This window comes from Emys orbicularis, chromosome 3 (genome assembly GCF_028017835.1).
Source record: "Emys orbicularis isolate rEmyOrb1 chromosome 3, rEmyOrb1.hap1, whole genome shotgun sequence".
NCBI classification, from domain to species: domain Eukaryota; kingdom Metazoa; phylum Chordata; order Testudines; family Emydidae; genus Emys; species Emys orbicularis.
In genome coordinates this window covers 113,611,661-113,638,977 of record NC_088685.1, presented here as the reverse complement: position 1 = coordinate 113,638,977, position 27,317 = coordinate 113,611,661, and the positions used below count along the sequence as shown (strand labels likewise).

The following is a 27,317-nucleotide window of genomic DNA, read 5'->3' as shown; positions in this document are numbered from 1 at the left end:
AGAGCTATTCTAAAGAGGACTGTGATCAATTGTTCCCCATGTCCACTGAAAGACGGACAAATAATGGGGTTAATCCGCAGCAAGGAAGATTTAGGTTAGATATTTAAAAAGCTTTCTAAATGTAGGGGTAGTTAAGCACTGGAATAGGCTGCCATATTAAAGAGTAAATGCAAAATAAGTTTGGTCTCAACCCAGAAGGATGCCACCTATGTATTTTGATGTACATCATCATGAGAGAGTGTAGAAAAGGAGTTTAGAAACCAGACTAGTCTGTGCATCCTAACACTCTAAAAACTTCCAGCAACCAAAAGCTTCCCAAAAGGCTGTCTAACATGGTGAAGTTCAAAAGACATCATATTAAATAGATTAGGAACTTGGCTAACTGATAGGGCCAAAAACAAGCTACAAGAATAATTCAAGGAAAATACACCTTATAATGAGATATTGACCTTGAAAGCTAGACAAATTCAAACCGAAAATAATGTGTACATTTTTAGTGATGGGGTAATTAACCATTGGAACAGTTTACCAAGCGAGATGGTGGATTCTCCATCACTTGGCCTTTTTAAATCAAGATCAGATTTCTTCCTGAAAGATAAGCTCTGGTTCAACCACAAGTTATTTAGCTTGATGTAAGAATTACAGGGTAAAATTCAATGGCTGCTTTTATGAAGGAAGTCAAATTAGATGATCATAATAATCCCTTTTGGGCTTGAAATCTCTGAAGCAGCTTTGGACACTTCAAAAAGATAAACTCTGGTACAACCATCCAGAAGCTCCTGCTCAACTCTTAGATTCCTCACTGGTAATTCCAGACACACAGCTGGCCATCCCTGAACAGGACAAAAGAGTCACCTGATCTGGAATAGTCAGCAGAAATAATTCTGCATCTCTATTCAGGCTTCTAGCCTCTGATACCAGGGTGATTCAAGAAGAGCCCTTGTGAAGATGTGTCAAAGTAAGGCTTCTTCCAACCTCTACCCTATTTGACCCAGTGTCCCAGACAGACAAAAATGATTTAAAAACCCCCCACACATTAAAATACCATGTCTTCACTGCTAAAAAAGTGTATTTTTAACCTCAGCATAACTAATGTATTTGAGCCATCCCAAGATTTAAAAAAAAAAAAACAAAAAAAAAAAAAACAAAAAAAACCCACAGTGAAGTTAAGGCACTTTAGTTTTACCTTGAGGTAAACTAGGCAACATCAAGTTGGCTTCATTGTTTTTTTTTTTTTACTTCAGGATAGCTCACATGCATTAGTCACTCTGAGGTTAAAAAGGCCCTTTTTTAAATCAGTGAAGACAAGGTCAAAGACACCCAAGCCAGCAGAACTGCCCTCCCACCCCTGCTACCTTTGTGTAGGTATCCCTAAGCACTGGAAAGTCATTTGGTCACATATTTACCCCCCACCCCACTGCTATTTTTATTTCCTTTTGAAACAGCACTTCACATACTGAGAGAAGGGGTGATGGGGGACATATGTGACCAATGACTCTCCAGTGCTTAGGGATACCTACACAGTGCCGTGAGTAAGCTTCCCCTCACACACACACACACACACACAAATATTCTAACCACTTTCTGGTGACTTGCAGCTGACCAAAAAAAGTCTGCTAGCACTGGCCATTGCTATGGGGGAGTAAAGAAGTTCAACTCAGTGAGGGGAGGATTAAATGCACAGAACCATGAACTTCTGGGAAGACCTCAAAAAAGATAAAGCAAATTTGAGTTCCTGGCTGCATTAATCTTTCCTAGTAGACTAAGGAACACAGAGTCTATTAGCAGAATCAGGCAGGGAGATAGATAGCAGCCCTTCCCATCCCTGCTTCCAAGCCACGCACCTCCCACATCCTCTGGGACCCTCAAATTGTTTCATTGTGAAGTGGCAAGGATTATTGTGTATTTTATAGTTAACTGGTTTAGAGTTCAGGCCAAATGGACATTTGTGTTTAAAATCACTTCTATAGCACTGTAAGCTTATGTAAGTAACAGGGTGTGGGATCACCAACTGGTCCCCGCTGACCAATGTGGAGAGAATTTCTGCTCCATTTTCCCCTCCCCTTGTGCAGGTGGTCAAAGGAAGGACTAGGGAGGTCAGGAAACAGAGCAGGCCACTACTCAAGATCATAGAACTGGCCTGAACCTTATGTGACTGGATTAGCTGGAGTAGTAAACTAGTTCCTACAGACCCCCACCAAAATTGTTTCCCCATTATGCTAGGCATCATACTAACACCCTGGAGTCAGCCCCTGCCCAGAAGAGCCAACAATCTAAAACACAAAGGATGTGGACAGTAAACAGCCAAATGAAGTGACTCATCCCAGGTTACACAGCAGCTCACTGGCAGAGCTGGAATTAGGATGCGGGTGGAATTCTGTTCTTTGATTATAGTAGGTTGTAAAGAATTCTCTTTGAATAAAACCCTTGCTGAATATAGCTGGTTTCCTCAGAGCCAAGGAACCAGTATGGTGCGTTTCCTGTGGCAATCATTTGATATTTATGAGGGCCCAGTCAAAATGAGGGCATCATTGTACTAGGAATGGTCTAAAAACTCCACCAGTTCCCGCTCTCAGAATGGAAGGAGTCTGGTGAAATATTTTTCAGTTGCTGGGTTCTGACCTATCAATTTATGGGGTGATTCTAGATATAGTTTAATTGTATTTTTAAATATGTCAAGGAAGGCCTAAAGCAAGAGGAGGGGTGTTTTTTTTTTTTTTTTTTTTTTTTTAAGAGCAGGTATATACATTGAAATTAGTAAATAGTTTAGTATTTAGTTATATAGTGTGATGGTTTCCTGAACAGCTGGGTGGTGTCTCCCCCTATACTATATATAGGCTGTCAAGGGATTTAAGAAAAATGAATCACGATTAAAAAAAATTGCGATTAATCACACTGTTAAACAATAGAATGCCATTTATTTAAATATTTTGGACATTATACATTTTCAAATATATTGATTTCAATTACAAAACAAAATACAAAGTGTTAAATATTTGTAATGAAAAATATAAAGTGAGCACTTATTTTTTTATTGCACTAAAAAAACAAAAGAAATGTATTACGTAAATTGAAAAATACTAAGTGCTGTAGTGCAATGTCTTTATCATGAAAGTTGAACTTACAAATGTAGAATTATGTACAAAAACCCTGCATTCAAAAATAAAATGTAAAAATTTAGAGCCTGCAAGTCCACTAAGTCCTACTTCTTGTTTAGCCAATTGCTCAGACAAACAAGTTTGTTTACATTTGCAGAAGATAATGCTGCCTGGTTCTTGTTTACAATGTCACCTGAAAGTAAGAACAGGTATTTGCATGGCACTGTTGTAGCTAGTGTCTTAAGATATTTACATGCCAGATGCACTGAAGATTCATATGTCCCTTCGTGCTTCAACCACTATGCTGCGTCCATGCTGAAGACAGGTTCTCCTTGATAACCATCCAAAGCAGTGTAGACCGACGCATGTTCATTTTCATCATCATGGGTCAGCTGCCACCAGCAGAAGGTTGATTTTCTTTTTTTGGTTGTTTGGATTCTGTGATTTCCACATCAGAGTGTTGCTCTTTTAAGACTTCTGAAAGCATGCTCTAACACCTCATCCCCTCAGATTTTGGAAGGCACTTCAGATTCTTAAATCTTGGGTCAAGTGCTGTAGTTATCTTTAGAAATTTCACATTGGTATCTTCTTTACATATTGTCAAATTTGTAGTGAAAGTGTTCTTAAAATGAAGATGTGCTGGGTCATCATCTGACACTGCTATAACATGAAATATGGCAGAATGCTGGTAAAACAGAGCAGGAGACATACGATTCTCCCCCACGGAGTTCAGTCACAAATTTAATTACCGCATTATTTTTTTAATGAGCCTCATCAGCATGGAAGCATGTCCACTTGAACCATGGCTGAAGCATGAAGAGGCATATGAATCTTTAGCGCATCTGGCAGGTAAATCTCTTGCAAGATCAGCTACAACAGTGCCATGCGAATGCCTGTTCTCACTTTCAGATGACATTGTAATTAAGAAGTGGGCATTATCTCCCGTAAATGTAAACAAACTTATTTATCTTAGCGATTGGCTGAACAAAAAATAGGACTGAGTGGACTTGCAGGCTCTAAAGTTTTACATTGTTTTGTTTTGGAGTGCAGTTATATAACAAAAAACCCTACATTTCTAAGTTGCACTTTCACGATAAAGAGATTGCACTACAGTACTTGTATGAGGTGAATTGAAAAATACTATTTCTTTTATCATTTTGACAGTGCAAATATTTGTAATGAAAAATATAAAGTGAGTACTTAACACTTTGTATTTTGTTTTGTAATTGAAATAGATATATTTGAAAATATAGAAAAACATCCAAAATATTTAAATTTCAGTTGGCATTCTATTGTTTAACAGTGCAGTTAATCACGATTAATTTTTTAAATTGTGATTAATTCTTTTGAGTTAATCGCATGAGTTAACTGCGATTAATCGACAGCCCTAATATTATATATTAACCATAGATTTGGTTTGGGATATGGCAATAATTTACCATACCTTTGACTAATCATTTATCGTTCAAGAAATTGGTTAATTAGGGTTGCTTTTGCTAAGAGAGCAGCAAGGGTCAAGCTACTCAGCAAACCCCCGCAGAACAAGAATGGATTCAGCCCCCTTAGACTACAGATCTTGAGAGTTGCAAAGGTCAATATTTCTATAGCCATACTATAGCAAGGAGTCTTGCTGACACTATTCCCTGGTGGCCAGTACTCTCAAACACCAATCTCAGGAAGTTGGTGTGCTCCACTGGATGCTGGGGAGAGCAAGTGAGGCTGGGAGACAGGCTCGGTATCCTTCCTTCATAGAGTAGAAGGAAAAGGTTGCCTACCCCTGCACTAACACTATGGCATGCGTGCCGAAGGCAGCACGTGAGCTGATTTTCAGTGGCACTCACACTGCCCGGGTCCTGGCCAGTGTTCCGGGGGGCTCTGCATTTTAATTTAATTTTAAATGAAGCTTCTTAAACATTTTAAAATCCTTATTTACTTTACATACAATAATAGTTTTGTTTATATATTATAGACTTATAGAAAGAGACCTTCTAAAAATGTTAAAATGTATTACTGGCACGCAAAACCTTAAATTAGAGTGAATAAATGAAGACTCGGCACACCACTTCTGAAAGGTTGCCCACCCGTGTTAGTGGCCACCTCTAGCCATCCTTCCTCCCACACATGCAGTGGCTGAAGATTAGAGGTGTAAAAGCTGCTTCTCCGCCCATACATACCCCCAGCCCCCTTCCATTCAATGAAAGGCCCCTGCCCAGATAAGGCAGAGGCAGCAGCTTACGTAACTCACTCCAGGAAACATTTTGTATGCACATTTATTTGAGACAGTGACACAGAACTTGAAGTGTATTCACACTAATACATAAACAGCATAAACATGGATTTTAAGCAAGTCTTTGTACTGAAGGAACAGTATTATTTCAGAGGCTGGTAAAAAAAATCCAAGGTAGTGTGTGTTAAAAACCACACATACTTAGGTACCCTTATTTCTTGGTAATGCATTTTTGAATACAAACCAAAATTGATAGATGTTACCCAAAACCCCCACATCCACTCTCCATTTTCATACAGATCTTTATAAAAAGACATTGATTACACAGGCACAGCTTCTTTAAACTGTCTTAATTATATGCCAGATGAAAATCTGGCATGTTTCATATTTTCAGTGTACCAGTCTGTCTACAGCACGCGACTTTCATACTCTGTCAGATAATGAAACTACATTGAAATACATCATTTCCCTCAGACATTTTGCTATACTGCGTTCTATACCTATAAGAAATGCAGGCCCAAAATGTTTTAGCTTCTGTCATTCCTTATAGGAAGGATCTTGAATCTTAAACACATTTAGAGTAACTCATGCAGCTATGGACTTAAGCTGTTCTTTTAAAGGAGAGAAAGTTAGGGTGAAAATTTGTATTTTAGGGTCAAGCTCAATAATGGAGAACAGGAGAAAGGAGAGAGGGCAAACAAATTTTGCTTTTAAAAATTGAGCATCACTGGGTTTTTTTTTTTAATCATGGTCTCCCCTTTTATCACTGTTTATTATATAGGTGCTCAAGGGCTGACTTGCTGCCATTGACTCAAGTCATTGAAGAAAACTAAGGATTTTTATGATTTAGGATGGAGGTGGTAGGTCCAAAAACAGTTTTGCTTACACTCAGTTCATTTAGTCTTCAATAATACGTCTAGAAGTTCAGATTTTCCTACTTCATTCTCCTCCACAGTTAAAGTGCTTCTCAAATTCCCATACTGAAAGTTCACTCATTACTTTAACGACTCCTACATAGAGAGCGGTCATGGTGGCTGGGCAAATTAAGGTTTTAAAAATAGGATGCCACATCTGCGTTAGACATAACACTTAGTGACTAAGAACCAGGAAGACTTTCTATCTCTACCCCCAAATAAATGCAGCATTTTAGAGAGTATATCAAGAGAGTGACATGACTGGGGCCTGGATACAATTTTAACTTCAGGTAAGGATAAAGAAAGAAATTTCGCCAAGATTGTTCCCAATATCTGGAGACTAGATGTCAGATATCTATCCACCCAAGATTGAACATAGTAAGTAGGCCAGTCTGATCATTCCATTAACCGGTCAAAAACAGAACTGGTTTCTTGTCTGTTTGATTACAGTGATAAAATAAATGTTATAGTCCATTCACTAGATAAGGGGAGGCAACCTATGGAACGTGTGCCGAAGGCGGCATGCGAGCTGATTTTCAGTGGCACTCACACTGCCCGGGTCCTGGCCACTGGTCCGGGGGTCTCTGCATTTTAATTTAATTTTAAATGAATCTTCTTAAACATTTTAAAAACCTTATTTACTTTACATACAACAATAGTTTAGTTATATATTATAGACTTATAGAAAGACTTTCTAAAAACATTAAAAAATATTAGTGACACGTGAAACCTTAGAGTGAATAAATGAAGACTCGGCACACCTCTGAAAGGTTGCGGACCTCTGCACTAGATCCTAGGCAATGGAAACAAGGTTTTCTGATTCAGAAGAGATTCCTGAATACTATTTAAATACTATAATGCTGTTTCTACAGAATAAAGTGTCACTTTTTTGGAGTAGATTCCTAAATTCTTTATCTGGCAATATCCAATATGTTAATTGTTGCACCTTGTAAATATATCCATCACAAGGTATGTTCTGTGGAGAAACTTAGGCAATTGACCAGAGGGGTGGAAGTCATAGCTGTCTCAAAATTTCTGTATTTCCAGTTACTAAAACCAAAAGTTAGATTTCCCCCACCCTCCCAGCTTCCTTTGTATATAAAGTGCTGTCAATAGTACTATCATTTTTACAGCTCCTTTCTATAGCTGTTAGCAAATAAGTCCCCGATCTTGCAAAAACATATGCATATGGTTAATTTTACCAATGCACAAAGACTATGCATTTGAATACAGTTAAGCAAACTGTCCACAGAACCCACCAATTAGACCTTTTGAAGCCATTGGAGGTGTGTGTGTGTGTGTGTGTGTGTGTGTGTGGACTTTGATAATTTAAGAATGTCTTTTAAACAGTGCTCCATCAGAAAATGGATTTAAGTTCAAGCCAACAGTGACTCTAAGGATCACTGTAGAGGAATGCAATGTTGCATTAATCTAAGGTTTATGGTAAGTTTCCTAGTTTTGGCAGTGTGAAATTTAACAGTGACCTGAAATTCAACTGTTTCAACAGCAACTAAATTCATTGGACTGCTTATGAGAAATCTTGGCATGAGAACTTTAAGAATTGTGTTGCTGTGTGTACACTTCACTTAACCAATATTGCACTTTAATTTTGCTGTTACATTTCAGAGAATAAATACCTTAATAGTTTGGTCAATCTACTATTTGAAAATTACTTTACTTTAAAACTGACCAGTTTGACATGAAAAAGTGGAAAACATTAATTTGTACTTTTCCATGGACTGTTTCTTCACTTAAAGTTTTGAAGACTGAAGCGATTAGTGGAGGGTTTTTTTTAACATTAAACTAAACTGACCTTTTAAACAGGTAATAGTGCCAGTTATATGAATAGATTTGTCAATCTGACAGGTTCAATCCATTAATGAACCAAGTTAGTGTAATATTGCATATATCCAGTGATCTTGATAATACACAAGGCCACATAAGCAGGAGATTGAAGATCAGTTAAGCAAAGATGCACAGATATTGCACATATTAGCCTACTGAAGCAGTATCAAAAAATGGGGCAGTGTACATGTCTGATGACTAGTTAAAGCACTTTGGTTCCAATTATAGCTGTACAAAAGCCAGAGATCTTGCATGCTCCGATAACTGCCATGATAAATGGCATGCCTCCACCCAATATTCTGTTTAATGGCTAAAACTTAGCGGACAGGTTTTATAGGCACATTTGTAATTTACAGATCATGCCAGTGTTCTAAAAAGAGGATAAAAGACCCCACATACTAACTTTAATCCATTTGGGAAAATGGCATTGCCCCTGAGTTGACTATGGCAGGAGGGGAATGGAGAAAGTATTCTTTCAAAACCACTTTCCCTTCAGAAAGACAGTCTACAAAGAGGTGGCCATGTTTTGAATTTTAAGAAACTAAGTATAAGCTACTTCAGCCTACTTTTCAAGTTTGGTTAATATTAAATATGGTAATTAAGTATTTATCTTAAGATAAAACAGGAAATCAAGAGGCAGTTTAATATGGCAATGAATGGACCAGAATGAAAGGGGAAAATAGTCTGCAGGCTTCAGTGAGAATGTATTCCAGTTTTTCTCAAAAGAACATTAAATACAAAAACCACACATAAGAGTCTTTCACACAGGAATAATTACAGTGTGCCTGAATGGTTTTATTTATTGCTTAAAAATAAAGAATTTATCTGTATGCATCTCATTAAAAAGTAGCTTGTACTTATGACAACCCTTTCCTATCACTTTAATAGGCAAGTATGAAAGACAGTGCATCTAACTTTGACACATGGACAGGGCTTATGACCTAAACTTTAACAACGTCAGACCAAGCAAAAACAATGTGGCAAAAACCAGCATCCAGAGCCTGTGAGAAAGCAGGAGTTCCATTTAATGTAGGATTACCACAATCACTAGAGAAATTAATCCTTTTCACCAGCCATCCTGCCCCCCCAAATTCTGACCATATTCATGAGTTGCAGAAGTCAAGACTTCACATAACCAGCCTCCTAACAGGAGGCAAAGCAAGCTAGGTGAGTTTCCTCACTTGAACTTTTAGCATTCCAAAATATTTAGTTATAAAAATTGGTAACGCATTTTCCATTTCCATTTACACTTTGTATTGGTGAATTACATGCATTTGTTTTTATAATTAGTGAAGGCCTTTGTAACAGAATAATAACTATATCTGAGTGATTTAAAAAACCTTAAATTTATCTTAAGATGCATCTGAGGCATCCTTCTTTTCCATGCGCTACTAATCAAAGGTATCCCAAGACCAAGGTCTGAGTAATTCAAAATTACTCATCTAGTCATACTGTATGCTAGTTTCACAAAACAGTTTAAGACAGGTAACCAAAACTAGAACATGTTTATTTATTGGCAAGTCCTCTCCTGGATGAAGTTAAAGCTAGCATCTCAAAGCGTTAGCGTATGAATTATTTCTGGCCATTAGTTTATATGTGCACATGGGTGATGCTTCCTTAGGTTTATTTTAACTGGGTGCATTACACTAAGGAAAGCCTGCTATTTGTGCTGGAATGTGTTTTACAGGTTCAAACTGGTTAAGAGTATTTGAAGTAAAATATTCTCAGCTAATAACTGGAGATGCACTTGCTAGCATCTGTATCACTGCAGTAGCCATGTCACATAGGACACTTGTTTCCCTTCCTGTTCTTCTGACTTGCCAAGTGGTATGCTTACCTTGTATTGGGGCTTAGTGACAAAGTAAGGATGGGACCTCCTGCCAATGCTCAGCTATCCCTGTCCAGTTCAGGAAAACAGACCCACTTGCTCCAGGAGAGCTGTAGTTACAGGTCCTCACATTAGGGGGTAATCAACAGGGACAAAGTAGTATGTGTGGGAGAGGCGGCAGGCAGGCAGGAGTGGGAAGTCATGGGTATAAGGACATTCATGGCAAAGAGGCAAGTGCTTATTTCAGCTACAACTTCTGTCAAGAATACTGTTCTGGAATACACCACAATATTCATCCTCTGAACCAACGCCTAGCCTGGATACGCGTCATACTGAATGTTGTCTGTATTCCTTTGAGAACAGAGTGTAAACACCACCCTCTGTTTTCATGTCAGAAGAAGGTAACCAACTGCTAGACACAGCTGCTCTTTTAGTGGAGGATGAATGATAAACACCACATTTTCAATTTTATACAAAAAGAACAAAAATGTGTAAACACCCAAAAATATCACCAATTCAAAGAGAACCAAACCCAACACTTGGATTGTCCTTAATGCAGCACCATAGCAGCAGTCTGGTCTGAGGAACAAGAGTCTTGCTGCTCATTCTGTTGCATTTACATGCAAGAGTAAAGGTAACATTAGCAACACTGTGATTTACTGTCTGCTCTCAAGGGGTCTGGGTCCAGTTTTAGTTTGTTCACATCATTCTCTTCATTAGGAAAGCTTTTGTAGTTGGCAAGGATGTTTTCCACCAGAAATCGAGCAGCTTCATCTATGTTGATGTTGTCCTGAAAAAGTTGTGAAAGTTTAAAAAAAGTCAGTGATCTTTTCACCAACAGGTTATAGTCACATCTGCCTATTAAAAAGATTGGCAAATATGATCTCTTTTGTGGAAATTGTAACTTGACTTAAGCAGCTTGGATAGAGTTGAACACATTGCTTAATATTCCTGCCTAAGGTGAAGGCTGCAAGTCCTTTAAAGCATGGGAAAGGTTATCTAGTTTCACTGTACATTCCTTATATAGAGAAAGGATAGGTTCACCTAATTTGATGAAGGGGACACACTGGCCCATTTTCGTGTACAGTGAAGGTGGGTAAGTGCTTTACTTGGAGGGTCTGGTTCTAAAACATGGGTATTGTAGAAAAATCTATAGGAATCTACAGAAATTCCCTAATCTGTAGAAGGAAGGTGGATAAGAGAACAGGACTTACTGCCTCAGTGAAATGATGAGAGAGGATGCAGTGACTTGGACATTGCCTATTTCAGTTTAAGGGAGCTGTCCCAGCAGACCCATCCAATTGTCCAAGCAGACATAAGAGCTACAATTAGAACCAATATCCAAATAAAAGCATGCCAAGTTTTCTTATCCAGTTCCTTGCCTCTCCTGCTTTGAAGAGAAAAGTAAGAAGGGCTTTGAAATGCAATGTGAACAACTGAGTCAGATTCTGACAAGGGAATCACTTTCATCCATAATGGGAAGTTGGGATAGGGCAATGGTTAATTATCTGACAGATAGGAGGATAGTCTGTCTTGGTACTTTGTGGGCCACAATAAAAATCCACAGAGCAAAGGATATATACTTTGAGTTGTGTGTTTAGAACTTGAAGATATGCGAGATACAGGGCATAGTCAAGCTTGAGCGAGGAATCTTCGCTGACTTCCCTCACTTCATTTAAAATTAAACAAGAAACTGAGTTTGAATTGATGGATTATTGAGGGATACAAATTAGTATCCTGACATTTGGCTATAATAGATTTTTTTTGGGGGGGAGGGGGGAGAAGAGGGAAATGTGGAAATAAAGGACTTGAAGTGAGAAAGTGACTAAAACGGAAGCTTCCTAAAATGAAGCATTAGAATGTTACCTTGCCAGAGATTTTACTGATGGCTCTCCATTTAAGTGAGATTTGGAAACCAATAATAGAACTTTAAAATACGTGGCCTAGGCATTTGGCAGCCTAACACCCCCTGGCATACCAGCGTGCACGCAGCCAGGTATTTACTTGAGTGGATTTTTTTGGCCATTTATTTTATCTTGCAAATATTGCAAGATGAGCTATAAATGGGTAGATGGCAAGGCTATCCATATTGTTTTTAAACCTTGCCTAGTAGCCTCAATGTTTTATAGACCATCAGTAATGGCATTAAAAAGACAAAATATTCAGTCTTGCATGCTCAGAGGCCTTAAATGCTGGGTTTTGTAAGAGCTCAGAAGTAAAATTATATTTTATATTAAGGGATGGCTTTGTTACTGTTAACCAAGAAAACTGAAGACCTCAGTCCTGTATTATGAAGGCTTCTGCAGGTGAAGCCCAGGCTGCTGGACTCCCGGGGCAAGGAAGCCTGCCTAAAGGGGCTACAATGGTGCAAGGTAACTGTAAAACTTTCCCCCTGCTGATTGAGTCTGCACTGGCCACCTGGGCCAAAGTAAACCACACTAGCTGATCAATGAAGGAGCTTGGTCAAGGCATTCAGAAGACTAGACAGTGCAATGTGTGATCTGTACAATCAGCATGTTCCATGGAGAACCCTGACAACATTTAGAGTCATCCTATCCTGGCACAGTTCCCCTGAAAGCAAGTTGCAGCGGCTCCCACAGCAACATGAGGATGCAATTTGCTAGTCAGTGCACCAACATGAGCCCATACACTTGCACAGGATGCATTTGGTTGTTACTGGTCACAGCAAACTATGTTCTGGGGCTGTGGGATTAATGTTGTACAAGGATAAATAGGCACTGCCTGGGGATAGGGACAAATATGGAATTCCCCTTTTACTAGATTGACCTAGATATCCACATGTACATCTTGAGGGTATCAAAAGATATCCCCACTTCTGAAGGATTATTATTTGCCATTATTTTTTTCATTTTGAGTGCACAAAGGAACTATGATTAAAGAGAGCCAAAGACAACTCAAAATGCTTTCTAAAATAGTTTTAACTGTAGCCCATCTCAGAACCTTAAATACAAACGTATTTGGGAACAAATCAGTCCTCAACTTGCTTTCTGAGATGGGAATTTTTGATTCTGTTTCTCTGACAAGAAAATCTAATGTGCTGTACTTACAGCATCAAAAGAAGTGCAGCTGCTGCACTGCTGTAAGACACTGAACCTTCAACTCAGTTTGGGTAGCAACTGCAATTTATGGATTAAAAAAGGTACTATATCCAGACAGATCTAAAAAAGGTAGAGAGAACAAAGTTACCCATAATGGAATTTCCAGCTACAAAGCTTCTGTTTAATCTAAGACAAGAAGCAGGGCATTCATCATTACACCAGCAATGCAAGTTTCCTGTAGCAACAAACTGACAGGCAGCGTTCTTGCATTATCAAAGTCTGTTAACGTTGTACAAGGCATGCTATCTTGCCTAAACTATTGTAACCTCTTTCCTGGCCTCTTCCCACCTCCTTCCACTGGGTTTGCTTAATGCAATCATCTCCTCTTAAGTGTCAAAGCTCTCCCTCTCTGCTCTTACTTAAGGTGTACCCTTCCTCCTCTACCCAGTCTCTTCTCAGAGACCTTCTCTTCCCCAATTTTTCACTTCTCTTTTCACATGCTGGCTGCCTGGAACAGCCATCTCACATTTATGTCTATTTTCCTATGCTGACTCATCTCTGAGACAGTTGAAGGGGAAGTGGGCAACTAAATGGAGGGGAGCAAAGGGGCCTTGTGGTTTAGTGCAGTATAATCAAAGGATCAAGTAGGACAATAGTCTTCAGAATTCAGACTCTGAGTTAATTCCTAATATGAAAAACTGGATTAAGGGAGATTCTATGAATTCCCTTAGGGAATTCACTACTGCAAAACTGTGGAAAGCACTCAAGTACTATGGTGATGGGCTGTTATGCAAAGAAAACAAAAACCACCACACAAAAAACAAACAAAACACACCTCTATGCTAGACAGATTACATGAAAGGATGGCTTTCATGTAATTCGTTAGTAGAATAAAACATTAACCATTTAAAGACTTGGCAAGAACCCTTTGTTTACCTTGGGAACTGACTGAAAAGCTTGTTCTTCCAACTCTTCAGATTCAGTTTTGCCATTTTGTGCAGTTAGTTTACCAGTTTAATCACATCCCATATGTAGCTACACAGATCAGGAATAATAATTTGTTGCTACAAATAGCTATTCGAATCAGATAAGTCAAGGAACAAACAGAATAAAATCTACTGTACCAGTTGTACATGATTCTTTAACAAGAGACGCATGACTACCAGTAGTTTAACTAAAGCAGTGACTCCGAAGACCTGGTTTTAAAAAGTTTCCCTTCCCCAGGATTTTAATTTTGGGTTCTTACACACCCTACCTTCCACAATGAACAGGAACATGAGCAGCTCAAAGTATGGCACAAACTCACATCAGGAAGAGAAACTGGGCAAAAGAGGACAAGGTAATTAGTCCCACAAAAAGGAACGATCAGCTGAGATATTGGTAAGTAGAGCCTGCCTCCAGGATCACTGATTAGCCAGTGCAAATTACTAGCTTAACAACTTTTACAAGACCATCCTTATTTTTCAGGAATGCTCACCTTGGCAGATGTTTCAAACCACCCAATAAAGCCACCTTCTCTGCAGAACTGGTCCATTTGAGAGGGATTCTGGCTGCCATCTTTTTTCTGGTCACACTTGTTTGCAAGGAGAACTGCAGGGATGGGGCTGCCATTTGGAAGTAGCACTTTACTGTCCAAGTCGTGTTTCCACTTGGAAACAGCTTCAAAAGTGGAGCCTCTTGTGACATCAAAGACCACAAGAGCACCAACTGCCTCCTTATAGTACACTCTTGTCATGTTACCAAAACGTTCCTGGCCTGAAAGACAAACAGAGCAACAACTTTACATTTGTTTTTAAATCAGCAAAAGCTATGGATACAAACTGAAGTTATCCTAGGTAGATAAAACATTTTTTAAAACCAAGTTTGTCAGATTGATACATCTGACTCTAGGATTAAGTACAAAATTATAGTTCTTTATTCAGGTAAACTGGAAAAAACAAGTCCCCTTGTTGTGTTCAATCAGCATACAAAGACCATTGCATAGATATGCAATGCATACCAGAGTATGGTACAACTGTTATAAGTTGATGAATGCTTCATATCAACCATTTGTCAATAGTCAGTGGTAGTGGTTTTTCTTAACTCCTCTTTGGAGAATAGCACATTGATAGTGTTTCCTAGGACAAAAGCAATGACCTCTGAAGGGTCACTGGCTTGCTAGACCTACACCAAGACGTTTCAAATCATTTCCTATGATTTCTTAAAAAGTGTTAGACCCTATAGTTGAACAACAGATTTCAGAGAGCCCACAGTGGATCTACAGAATGCTTAAATTTAACAGTTAGTTCAACAGTGCATACCATGACAGATGTTATGGGGACGCATAGTATCTTTGAGAATACTGTATCATCTTTATGAATGCTATATAGATCTGTAAGAGCTAGAAGTTCTATTCTAGCTCCACAGAGGAGGTACAGGAATTTCCAACAGGAATTGAAGTCACTGGAGTAATGAATAAAAATCCTTAGACTGGAAACCAGTCTGGTGATGCCTCAGTCCTGGAGGAACTTACACATACCAGTTTGGTCACCTTTAACCAGGTCAAGGAACTGTAATTCACCAGCCTCAGTGGAGAGGGACACTTGCTCAGTTGAAGACCCGACATGATGCTATGACCAAGAGTGACAGAACCTGCAGAAAGGGCCAGAAGTACTGCGAAACCTGCCAAGGTCTCCATTTCAAAGATAAATGACTGACTGCTTGACAAGTTAAGACCTCCATATAAGTGGTTTATGACGATGTTCTCTCGTGCTTTTGTTCTGGATAGATACTTTGCTTTATGAAAATTGGCTGTCACTACCCTGGACTGCAAGTGCTGAACTGAAGTCAGACTTACTCAGTTAATTGCAGCCCAAACCCCGACCTAGAAAGCTGTGGGATCCTGCTCTGAGAAAGGTCTTGGGCTATCACCTAATAGGGGTGCCCTCAAGGAGGCCATGAAAGGGTCAGAGATTCAGTTATGTTGAGAATTGACATACCATGTAGTAACAGTAGAAGTCTCCAGTTCTTCTTAGGGAATCAGACTCGGAGGATGAAGTGTATGTAACAAACATTACCCATCCCTTTCCCAGAAGGGGACAAGTACTCAAGAGACATTTGTTACTACAATGAACCCATTTTTAATTTAAGGTTAAGCCTTTTCAAACTCATCTCTGGAATGCCTTCTAACAATTAACTACTTCAGAGTTGAACAAGGAACCACACCAAATTATAAAAAATGTAAGCCTCTTTTTGAGAGTTAGAGACAGGAGAATAGAATCTATTCAGACTTAAAATCTGGGCATATAGTGAAAGCCAGTTATGCTAGCTCACGGGTCAGAAGTGGTGTGCCGAGGCTTCATTTATTCACTCTGATTTAAGGTTTCGCGTGCCAGTATTACATTTTAACGTTTTTAGAAGGGCTCTTTCTATAAGTCTATAATATATAACTAAACTATTATTGTATGTAAAGTAAATAAGGTTTTTAAATGAAGCTTCTTAAACATTTTAAAATTAAGTTAAAATGCAGAGCCCCCTGGACCGGTGGCCAGGACCCGGGCAGTGTGAGTGCCACTGAAGATCAGCTCGCGTGCCGCCTTTGGCGTGCTATAGGTTGCCTATCCCTGTGCTAGCTGTTGTCACTACTGCATCTCTAAAAAACTGAAGACTGCTCTCCTTAAAATCACTAAGGAAGTTAAAAACTGTTAAAGCAGAAACATTTATTTTATGAATATACTTGTATGTGTTTAGACTGAAGCCAAGTTCATATTTTTTTACTTTCACTGCTGTGTGAAAAGCATGAAGCCTAGAAGCATGATCATAATAGTCTGGCCAAGAGCCATGTTTCAGTGTATGGTACATTACAAAATGCTAGAATATCCATGAGAAAGTTGGGCATACATACAAGATCTGTATTACCATACTTGAATATCAAAGTGAGGTAAGGAAATTCAACTAGGAAGGGGAGGCGGGGGGGGGGGGGAGGGGAGGGGGAAAGACACCTTCCACCGATATTTTATAGTGTATGTTTTATACCATGCCCATCATCATGGTAATCCTTTGGAACATACAGGATTTGCTTAATGCAAGCTCTTCTAATACAGGAGGTAGTTAAATAGCAACTACGCTATTGTCATCTCAGCTACATATTTGTAAGTGCTCAACAAGCAAATCTCCCTGCCCTAACTTTTTGGGTAAAGGAGACTGTTTAGCTGACTACAATATGCACTTCCCAGCAGAGGTAAACAAATATTAGCAGTACTGCACAACTCGCTAGGTAGGAAAGGAACTAACAGTTTAGCTCAGCAGCAAGTCCTTCTAGACCAGTATCCTTATTTTAGTAATATCAGTTCTTAAATGTAATCTGAGATCTGTTAGGAATGAACCTTTTTAGGATTAAAAAAGGTGCCAGCCAAGCAGTTGCTAGAATCTGGAGTCAGCAATAACTGATGGAGTCGTGTTCCCCCCCCAGAACCATCTGATTGGAGTGTGAAGTGTTTTAAGAGGAATAAAATAAGCATCTTATCAAGCTTGTACAGCTTAACATACTAAGTAAACCACTTATTCATGTTTGAATATCTGGGACAGCAGAATTTTCTGAAGCCTTCATGATCTCAAACTTTGAATGCTCAGTAGCTGACCTTTCAGTGACTTATTGCACATAATCCACCCATTTCCCTAGCTGGTCATCCCCTACTATGACCACCCTTCACCATTCCTTCCATAAGTCTCAAGGTTACTTTCATCTCTATGTCTAATGTGAGCAAAGTATGCAAGTTTGCATCTGATTTCCGACACCAGGGTCTGCTTCTCTTCAATAAATATTTCTAAAATAGGCATTAGTCTTCTCCCATCCCCCTTCCAGGAAATACGCAAGAGCCTTTGCCAGCATTTAAAAAGTTTCAATTTTCTTGTCAGCATTAACTTTCCTATATTTGCATCCATATGCCAAAAGTGTCACACCAGTTGCCCCTTCATACATTTCAAGATGCCTTTTTTCCCCCCTCCAATACTTTAAGTGAGGCCATAGCTGAGTGAGCCATCCCAGTCTTCTTTCAATTTCCCTGCAATGGGTCCTTGGTTGGAGATAGTGATCCCAGATAATTTACTGCCTCCACAACTTGTCTGTTAATCATGTCATCTTGCATTCTGTTTATTAGCAGTTTTCAATCACATTCAGGAAGATTTCATATTCCTCACTGGTTTTTTACACATGGACATTGTTGCACTGCATCACTGGGTTGTGGCAGAGAGTGTTGTGTCATTAACAGATCTGAGGTGAGTTGAGGTGTCCACTAGTAGAAATCCCAGCTCCTTCCACTTTGCCAAACCTTCCAAGAGTTCATAATACATTCTGTGCATATATTTGAGAGGATCGGGGACAAAAATACATCCTTGTCTCACCCAGTGGGGGAAAAAAAAAAAAAAAAAAAAATCACTCACTGTCAGGGTGTATCTATTGTTGTCTGTACCGTGGTCTGTTGGTGGAGATTTGCAATGAGTTCAATGAGATGCTCTGGAATCCCCATGACCACCAATATGGTCTAAAGACAGTCATGGAGGACAGTATCAAACACTTTGATTAGTCAATAAAGCACATGATCAGTGTGTGAGAATATACTCTGCATTCTGCAAATCATGTGATGGATATTTGCAATTATGTCATGTCCCTTGGCCCACACTGAAACCAGCTTGTTGTGGTAGTGGTTCGTCTTCTCTTTCCCTCCCGCCCCCACGCAATCCTAAATTACATAGAGCAGAGGTTTGCTCATGTGCTATATCAGGGAGATGGTACAATAGTTACTGAACTGTTAGGTCTCCCTTCTTTGGTAAGGACAGAAAGATTCTCTTCTGCCAGTCTCCTAGCAACGATGTAGGACTGGCAAGTTTTCCAAAGTAAGTACTGCATTTGCCAATCACTGAACAATTCTGCAGGCACATTTAGCCCTGGTGCTTTCCCAGGCTTCATTTTCAAACATGAAACATTTCCGCTCACAGGATTGATTGTTCCAGCTCTGTACTTTCTCGTCATCCTGTGTGAGGACTGGCTGTGGTGAGACAAACAGATTGTTAAAGTAATTTCTCCACTTGTGTTTACTATCACCCTCAGTGAGAACTCTGCCATCACGCTGTCATTCTGTTTGATAGAGGGGAAAGCCTCTTGGTAAAAGGTCTGACCACCAAACGCGCATTTTATATTATTACTCTTTATAATTCTTAAGTTCCATACATTTGGCCCTTGTAATTCACTTTGCTTGTCTAATGTAACTTTGAATCTGTCTGCTCAGTTCCTTGTATTCCCCTCCTATGTTCTTCCATTTCCAAGCCACTCTTTCATTCTTCCACCAGCTCAAACAACTTCTCAGTTAACCAGGGTGTGGTCAAACACTGACTTTTTGGAATATGTGCTTTGGCATATAATAGCATAATAGTTTTTGTTCTATTCCAAAATTCATTGGGGGTTGTTTTCACCCGTGCTGATCCCTCAAACCCATTCTGGACAGAAGTTATCCGAATCAATGAAAATTATACAAGTCCAAACTCAGTGGACTTGTCAAACATCATAAGTTTTAATTATGTTTGAAGCTAACAGCTTATTGTCTGACCCACTTCAGATTACATGCATTAAGGGAAATCTTTGTTCATTGGACATTCCATCTCCAGAATTGCTGTATTAGAGTCAATTTGGTTGTGTCATACTATCAGGTGACCTCCACGTGTGCAGCATCTAGGATGTTGGTGAAGATGGTGTTTGTAATGAACAGGTGATTAGAGCAGCAGAATTCAGTTAAACATCTTCCTCTCACTTTGAGAGCCAATACTAGCAGTACAAAAATACAGTACAGGTGTTTTCCCTTATTTGGGAGCAGTGCAAACCGATAAGAGGAGAGGACAGTTTGATACTTTTGCTATATTAAGAATCACGGCTATTGACTTGCTCCTCTTCAGATGTTACATCAGAAATAGAAGCAGGATCTTTGAACACGATGGAAGGAAGGAAGTGGGAGTCTCAAAATACACAGTCATCACATAATCCCAACCTCAAATAGCCTCAGGCAAGACAGTCAAACAAGATGTAGGGCATTTCCAAGAAGAGGACTGAGTGGGGAGAGAGATGGGGAGATTACTGGTAAACCAGGGAAGTGTTTAGCCTTCCTGTACTGAATACAGAACAAGTGTAGCAACACTAATTTGTAATCTGTGAGGAAAGCAAAGTGAGCAAGACCCCCCCCTCAGCAATGAGAATTTAAAAAGGAGGTATTGCTAGAACTTAACCAGTATCTCCTAAAAATGAATACTAAGCTAATGACTCCTAAAACTGAATAAGCTATGTAATAAATCTCACCTTCAAAAGAATTATTTTCTAGCACACTTAAAGGTGCCATGTGCTTCAGTAAAAAAGGGTACATGTTGCAAACAGCTTGCAACGCAGTTGTAAACTTTAGACCAGACAGTTTCATTAAAACACCAGGAAAAGGAGTGAGGAGCAGATGAAGGACATGGGTTATAGATATGATTATGCAGATTGTCCACTTCAGATTGCATAGATGGTGGTACAATTATTTTAAAATTTGAAACTAACATTTGAGATGCTGCATAAGCAAAGTTTAATAGCAGTTTAAAGCCCTGATTTGAGATCAGCTGTTCTAAATAGCAGTGCTTTTCTGAATGAGGTACAGGAAGAGCTGAGCTATTTTCCATGAATCAGAAAGGGCTCTGGGGAAGGTAAGTGGCAGAAATCACAGCAAGAGTTGGTATATGTCAAGCTCCCTGCTCCACACAGATTAAGTATGGAAGATTCTTCTGCCTTTATGGTTTCCTTAGGTGCATTTCCAGCCAAGTTACATGTGACTGCATCACTAGGGACTTGTCTACACTGGCCCTTTATAGTGCTGCAACTCTCTCGCTCAGGGGTGTGAAAAGACATCCCCGAATGCAGCAAGTTTCAGCACTATAAAGTGCCAGTATAGACAGTGAACCAATGCTGGGAGCCACGCCCCTCACGGAGGTGGGTTTTTTTGTTTGTTTTTTTGTTTTTAAAAAGGAGCACTGGGAGAGCTCTCTCCCAGCGCTCTGCTGCAACAAACAAGCCACGTTAAAGCCACTTTAATGTTGCCAGTGTAGACTAGCCATAGGAAATATTACTGTAAGTGTCAAAACCACAATGTGTGATGGAGGGCTAGTCGGCTCTGAAACCTAGATGAACACTTCCTAAACCTCTTTATTCATCATCTAGATGAATATGATAGTGTTGGTTTTAAAATGGTCCAGATGTAAACTTGAGACTCCTTAAAATACATAAATTTGAGGTAAATGTGCACTTCAGTAAAAAAGTACTGTTAGTTACCCTACAATAAGTATAGTTCAAAACATGTTATCCTGAGATTCCACATCAAGAGTGATATCTGTGTGAACAATCACCTGGGGTTCAGCTTCTCATTTTTAAACTCCTATGCACATTGTATAAATGGGATCATTATACATTTTAGCTGTCACTTATTGCAAGTTCTTAAATCAACTTATAGGCAACACTAAAGAAGTGTAACACAATTGAAAGAAATATTTGTCTTGAAAATAAATTAAACCTGAGTTTGTACATGAGAATGTATATTCAAGCCAATGATTCTTGCACTTAATTTAACGAGTACTGCATGACTAATAGCCCAATCATTGCTGTCCTACTTTTGAAACAGCACTACATTTCTACTATGTAGTGAGATAGATTTAGTAAATCTAGCGTTGTCATCAGCCACAATTCTGCTGATAAAGCCCACCTTAATCGATTAGTCTCATTAGAATTGGTATGGCTACCCCCATTTTTTCATGGTGTGTGTGCGCGCACACACAGTATTTTCCACTACATGCATCTGATGAAGTGGGCTTTAGCCCATGAAAGCTTATGCTCAAATAAATTTGTTAGTCTCTAAGGTGCCACAAGTACTCATTCTTTTTGCTGATACAGACTAACACGGCTACCACTCTGAAACCAGTGGCTATACAGTGTACTTGGATTTTCAGAAAGCCTGTCAAAAGGCTCTTAAGCAAAGTAAGCAGTCATAGGATAAGACAAGTGGTACAAGTAGAATTCATTTCTTACTGGTATGCTGCACCAGCTAAAGGGGGAGGGGCACATGACCTTCCCACATGACCCCACCCCCAGCCCAGGCCCCACACTCTCCCTATGATCCATCCCATGTTACCCGGCGGGGGGTGGGCGTGGAGGGGGAGAGACTGCTGTCCTCCTCCCGCTGCGCCGGAGACTTTTCAACTGCAGGACTCTCTGGCAAAAGGAGCAGAACATGGGGCCGCCTGGTGGCCCCACGCCTGCAGCTCCTCCAATGTGGCTGTACTGCCCCCAGCCCCACCCTCTGGTGGGGTGGCTGTACAGACCCTGTACAGGAGATGTAGGCACACAACTGAGTAGAAGGGCTGGGGGCGGTACAGCTGTGCTGGAGGAGCTGGTGGCCTCACGTTCTGCTCCTCCTGTGTCTTTCCGTTATGCCGTACCAGCTATAAACCAGCTGGACCGCCCTACTTGCACCACTCGATAAGACTGAAGGTTTTCATGGATCAGTAACTGGTTAAAACATAGAAAAGAGAGGGTAGGAATAAAGAGTCAGTTTTCACAATGGAAAGAGGTAAACAGCTGGGCCCCTCAGGGTCTGTTCCAGGAAGTGAGCTGTTCAGCATTCATTAATGCTCTGGAAAAAAGGGGTGAACAAGAAGTGGCAAAGTTTGCAGATCATACAAGATCATCAAGATACTTAAGTTGAAAGCAGACTGAGGAGTTACAGGGGGGGGAAAAAAATCTCACTAAACTGAGACTGGGCAACAGAATAGCAGATGAAATTCAAAGTTGATAGGTGCAAAGTTATGCACATTGAATGGATGTTTTCAGAGAACTATTCATGGTCATGCCAAGATCTTTCTTTAGTGCTAACAGCTAATTTTAAAACCCATCATTGTATTGTGTAGTTTGGGTTATGTTTTTCAATGTGCAGCGGCGGTCAAACAGGTTAACAGAGTATTAGGAACTATTATGGAGGGATAGATAGGACAGAAAAATATACCACCACTATATATTGACACATCAACTGTATGGAACAGCTTCTGTATAAGGAGACTAAAAGATGAGGGCTGTTTAGAGAAGAGATGACTGCTAAGAGGAGATATAATAGAGGTCTATAAAGTCATAATGTGACAAGTGTTATTTGCCCTTTCCCATGGTTCAAATACCAGGGGTTACGCAATTAAGTTAATAGGCAGAAGGTTTAATTTAAACAAGAGGAAGTACTCTTTCCACACAATGCACAATTAACCTGTGGAACTCATTGCCATGGGATGTTGTGATGGCCAAAAGTATAGCTGCGTTCAAAAAAAAAAAAAAAAAAAATGAATGAGAGAAGTTCCTGGAGGATAGATCCATCAATGGCTATTAGCCAAGACGGTCAGGGATGCAACCCCATGCTCAGGGTGACCCTAAATATCTGACTGCCAGAAGCCTTGAGTGGAAGATGGGTGGATCACTACAAAATTGCCCTGTTCAGAATACTCCCCGAAGCTCTGTTACTGGCTACTACTGGACACATACGGGCTAGATGGACCGTTGATCTGACTTGGTATGGCAGTTACACAAGAGTGGAATGCCTTTTCTGAGCTTGGTGTAATGCCAACCTGTCCTCAGTTACACAGGTGACTCTCTAGGAGAGATGTGACTAATGTGATGTAGTTGTAGGATGATTGGGGGTTGTCTATAGTCACTGTGTAAATTAAAATTTATTAGAAAGGATGTGGCCCAACCCTTCCCAGTCACCCTGTTTGTTTTTTGCTTCCTCCCCCACTGGAATCTCTTCAGAGCCCTGACATATTTGGTAAGTGTTTAGTAAGTTGCTGTGCTACTGGAAGTAACAGCCACAATTCTGCTGAGCAGACCTCCCATAATTTTGCACTGTAGATTCTGGCAACACCGGCAGAAAGAGGGAAGTGTCAGTCAAAGTCTGGAGACCTTTCAATGTGATCCAGCAGAGCTCTAAGTTTGAAAGCCTTAAGGAAAAGCTACCTTTAAAAGCAAGTTTTATATTTTCAGGTTCACCTTTTCTTTGGAAGCTTGTAATGTAGGGACAAAGCTGACATAGGGATGGCCAAACCATCTCAATATAACACAGTACTGGACAAGCAATAATATCTACAATTTCATTGAATACATATTCAACATATGAATGACCTTTCATGTATATGGAAAGGCTGCATTATAAAAATAAATAGCAGAATTGCTCATTGTAACAAGTTTTGCAGTGAAAAGGTCTGAACCCTTTTTATTCAAAGGGGAGCAAGGCTTTGTGAAACATGACTGCTAATAGTTTGTTTCCATATGAAAACAGCACTGCACTTCTCATCTTTAAAGAAGGTATCACATCTTAATGTAATTTATAGCAGTGGCTCTCAACCTTTCCAGACTACTGTACCCCTTTCAGGAGTCTGATTTGTGTTGCATACCTTCAAGTTTCACCTTACAGTAACTCCTCACTTAAAGTCATCCCGGTTAACGTTATTACGTTGCTGAGCAATTAGGGAACATGCTCATTTAAAGTTGTGCAATGCTCCACTATTACGTTGTTTGGCTGCCTGCTTTCTCCACAGCTGGCAGCCTCCCTACGCACCCCCTCCCCCCAAGCACCTCCCACCAGACCTGCGGATCAGTGCCTTCCCCCTCCTCCCCCCGCCTCCTGCCCATAGCAATCAGCTGGCTTGTGGCTTCAGGAGGCAGGAGGGAGTGGGGAGGAGCAAGGACTCAGCATGCAAGCTCCCCCCTTCCTCCTGCCCATGGCAATCAGCTGGCTTGCAGCATTCAGAAGGGAGGGGAGGGAGGGGGGAGGAGTGATGACAGAGTGCAAAGTAAAGGGGGAGGAGGTGGGGGGGGAGAAGAGGCGGGTCAAGGGTGGGGGCTTGGGGGAAGGGGTGGAGTCGATGAGCCAAGGGTTGAGCCCCCTGCCCCCAGCAAAGTCAGTGCCCGTGCTTGCAAGAACAGAAGAGGAGCAGCCAGACAATCCATCCTCTTCCACTCTGACTCCACCACCTCAACCAAGCTTTATACTCAGCAGTGCTGATTGTAGTACTAAATTTTCTTTACAATTGTAAAAAACCACCACACAACATCCCCCCCCACGCCAACCACTTATACCTGTATTAAGTTGCTTGTTTAAAAATGTATATAATGCCTTTTGTCTGGCAAAAAAAAAAAAAAATTTCCCTGGAACCTAACCCCCCTATTTACATTAATTCTTATGGGGAAATTGGATTCGCTTAACATTTCACTTAAAGTCACATTTTTCAGGAACATAACTACAATGTTAAGTGAGGAGTTACTATACTTAAAAACTACTTGCATACAAAAATCAGACAAATACAATGTACTGTGACACTTACTGCTCATTCTTACCATATAATTATTAAATAAATCAATTAGAATATAAATATTATACTTCAGTGTATAATTTATACTGCTTTATATACAAGTCATTGTCTATATGACATTTTTGTTTGTACCAACCTCATGTAGTGCTTTTCATGTAGCCTCTTAAAACTAGACAAATACCTAGATGAATTGATGTACCCCTGGAAGACTTCTGCATACCCTCAGGGGTACACATACCCCTGCTTGGGAACCACTGATTTCTTCAGTTCAGTTTTGGCTAACCCAGCTATGGCTGGCTGTGCCAGCAGAAGCTCAAGGGGTTTTGAGCATACATTTCCTGCATATACTGTTTGGAGCAGAGGACTATCTAGAAGACAACTCATTAAGCCTCCATTCTAGTTGGTTCTTTATCATCTTCTATTACTTGGCTTGATGAACAATATTTTGCAAATTGCTATTGCCAGAAAACCTAATATTTTAAGAGACTGCCATTTTGCTCATATCAGTATCTGTTGCATCGGTTAACCAAGAGTTCTTTACTAGCACTAGTAGATGTACTAAAGCTGAATTCTAAGCAGTTCTGCACTCCCGAACTTGGTTTGCAAATCTGATAGTTCCAGCACCTTTAAGGCTGATTTAAGTCAAATTGTTGCTTCATTATCAGATGTTAGGGTGAGTATGCAACACTCCTAGGAAAGAGTGAATACAATACATTTCTGTAGGTTCATATTTCAGTTCTGCATTAAAATACCTTTGCCTAGGAAGATTTAGCCTCCTTAAATTGTTTTCTTTTTTACAAGTCCCAAGTGACTTGTTTCAGCAAGGTTTGACATTGCCAGAGTATTGTAACCTGACAATGCTAGATAAGTGCTACATTTCTTACTTATTACAGTGTCTGGGAATACTGGGTTAGGGCCATCTCACCACTTTAGATGACAAACTTGAAACAGAAAATGCATCTAGAATCTTATTGTGGTAATAGGTTAAGTAGAAGCAAGGTTACTCCACTAGCTTACACTATTCTACATAACACCCAATTTTATTTTATTTTTACAAATTAATGCAACCCTTTTGTTATAGGCAATGTCTGGCTGTATAAGCCTAAGATATGTACTTGCTAAGCTTTGTTTTGCTAACACATTAAAATGTGAGGCATTTGAAAGAAGACTTCGAAGTGATATACAGAAAATAGCCAATATCTGTAAAGAGAAATTTTCCATATAGAATGGAAAAAAATTGTTTAAACTAGTATTTTGACTGTCAACTGTCACCTTAGCTGCAATATACAAGGTACCAACATGTTTTGCTAAGGGTAAGTTAGTAGAGGCTGACTTTTTAGTCGCCGATAAATCTCATTCTGTTATCTAACTATTGGGTTAAAAAACATATGGCATCTGTAGTAGGTGGTCATTAGCTTTTAAGCAGCAAACTAGAAAGAATCACTATGCAGTAATGTATATAGTTGGTCCAGAAATATTTCCAGACCAAGTTGCACTTCAACAACTTGTAGTCAGAGCAAGCTTGATAAATCCTAGATAAGCTGCTTTGCTGTTACAGTTCACAGCACTACATTCTATGGGAATACAGAACAAGTTTGACTAACTTAGTATATCTATGTATCTCTTGATATAGACTGTTGGGTAGAGCTTTAATGCTGTAGGTGCTGTGAAGCAGGAGACTAAAAGACTATTCCTTGAATTTCATAAGTTGGTGAAATTCAAGACACCATCCCCCATTGAAAATAAGTGCACAAAGTCCCTCTGGTGAAAAAGGCTAAACATGTGTGTGTTTGTTATGAAAATGAGTAATGAAAACGTATTTATATTTAAATCATTAGAACAACCAAAGATCAGAATTTAATAATGAATTCTTCACAGTTTGCGATTGTGGGTTAAAGTGTTAGCTAAAAAGTTTATGCCAGAGTGATAGGATTTAAATAGAAGCCAGCAGGA

The 27,317-nt window shown here is 39.7% G+C and overlaps 1 protein-coding gene across 1 annotated transcript in view; it reads right to left on the bottom strand.

Annotated features, from left to right (window-relative positions):
• Positions 1 to 9,736: 9,736 nt before the first annotated feature.
• Positions 9,737 to 27,317, bottom strand: part of RAB32 (RAB32, member RAS oncogene family) — a 53,271-nt gene continuing 35,690 nt past the window's right edge. The window contains exons 2-3 of the mRNA XM_065401564.1: positions 14,449 to 14,726; positions 9,737 to 10,702 (exon numbers count right to left, since the gene is read on the bottom strand). Coding sequence (XP_065257636.1) covers positions 10,553 to 10,702; positions 14,449 to 14,726 — 428 coding nt within the window. The 3' untranslated portion in view covers positions 9,737 to 10,552. The remainder of the gene's footprint in view (positions 10,703 to 14,448; positions 14,727 to 27,317) is intronic.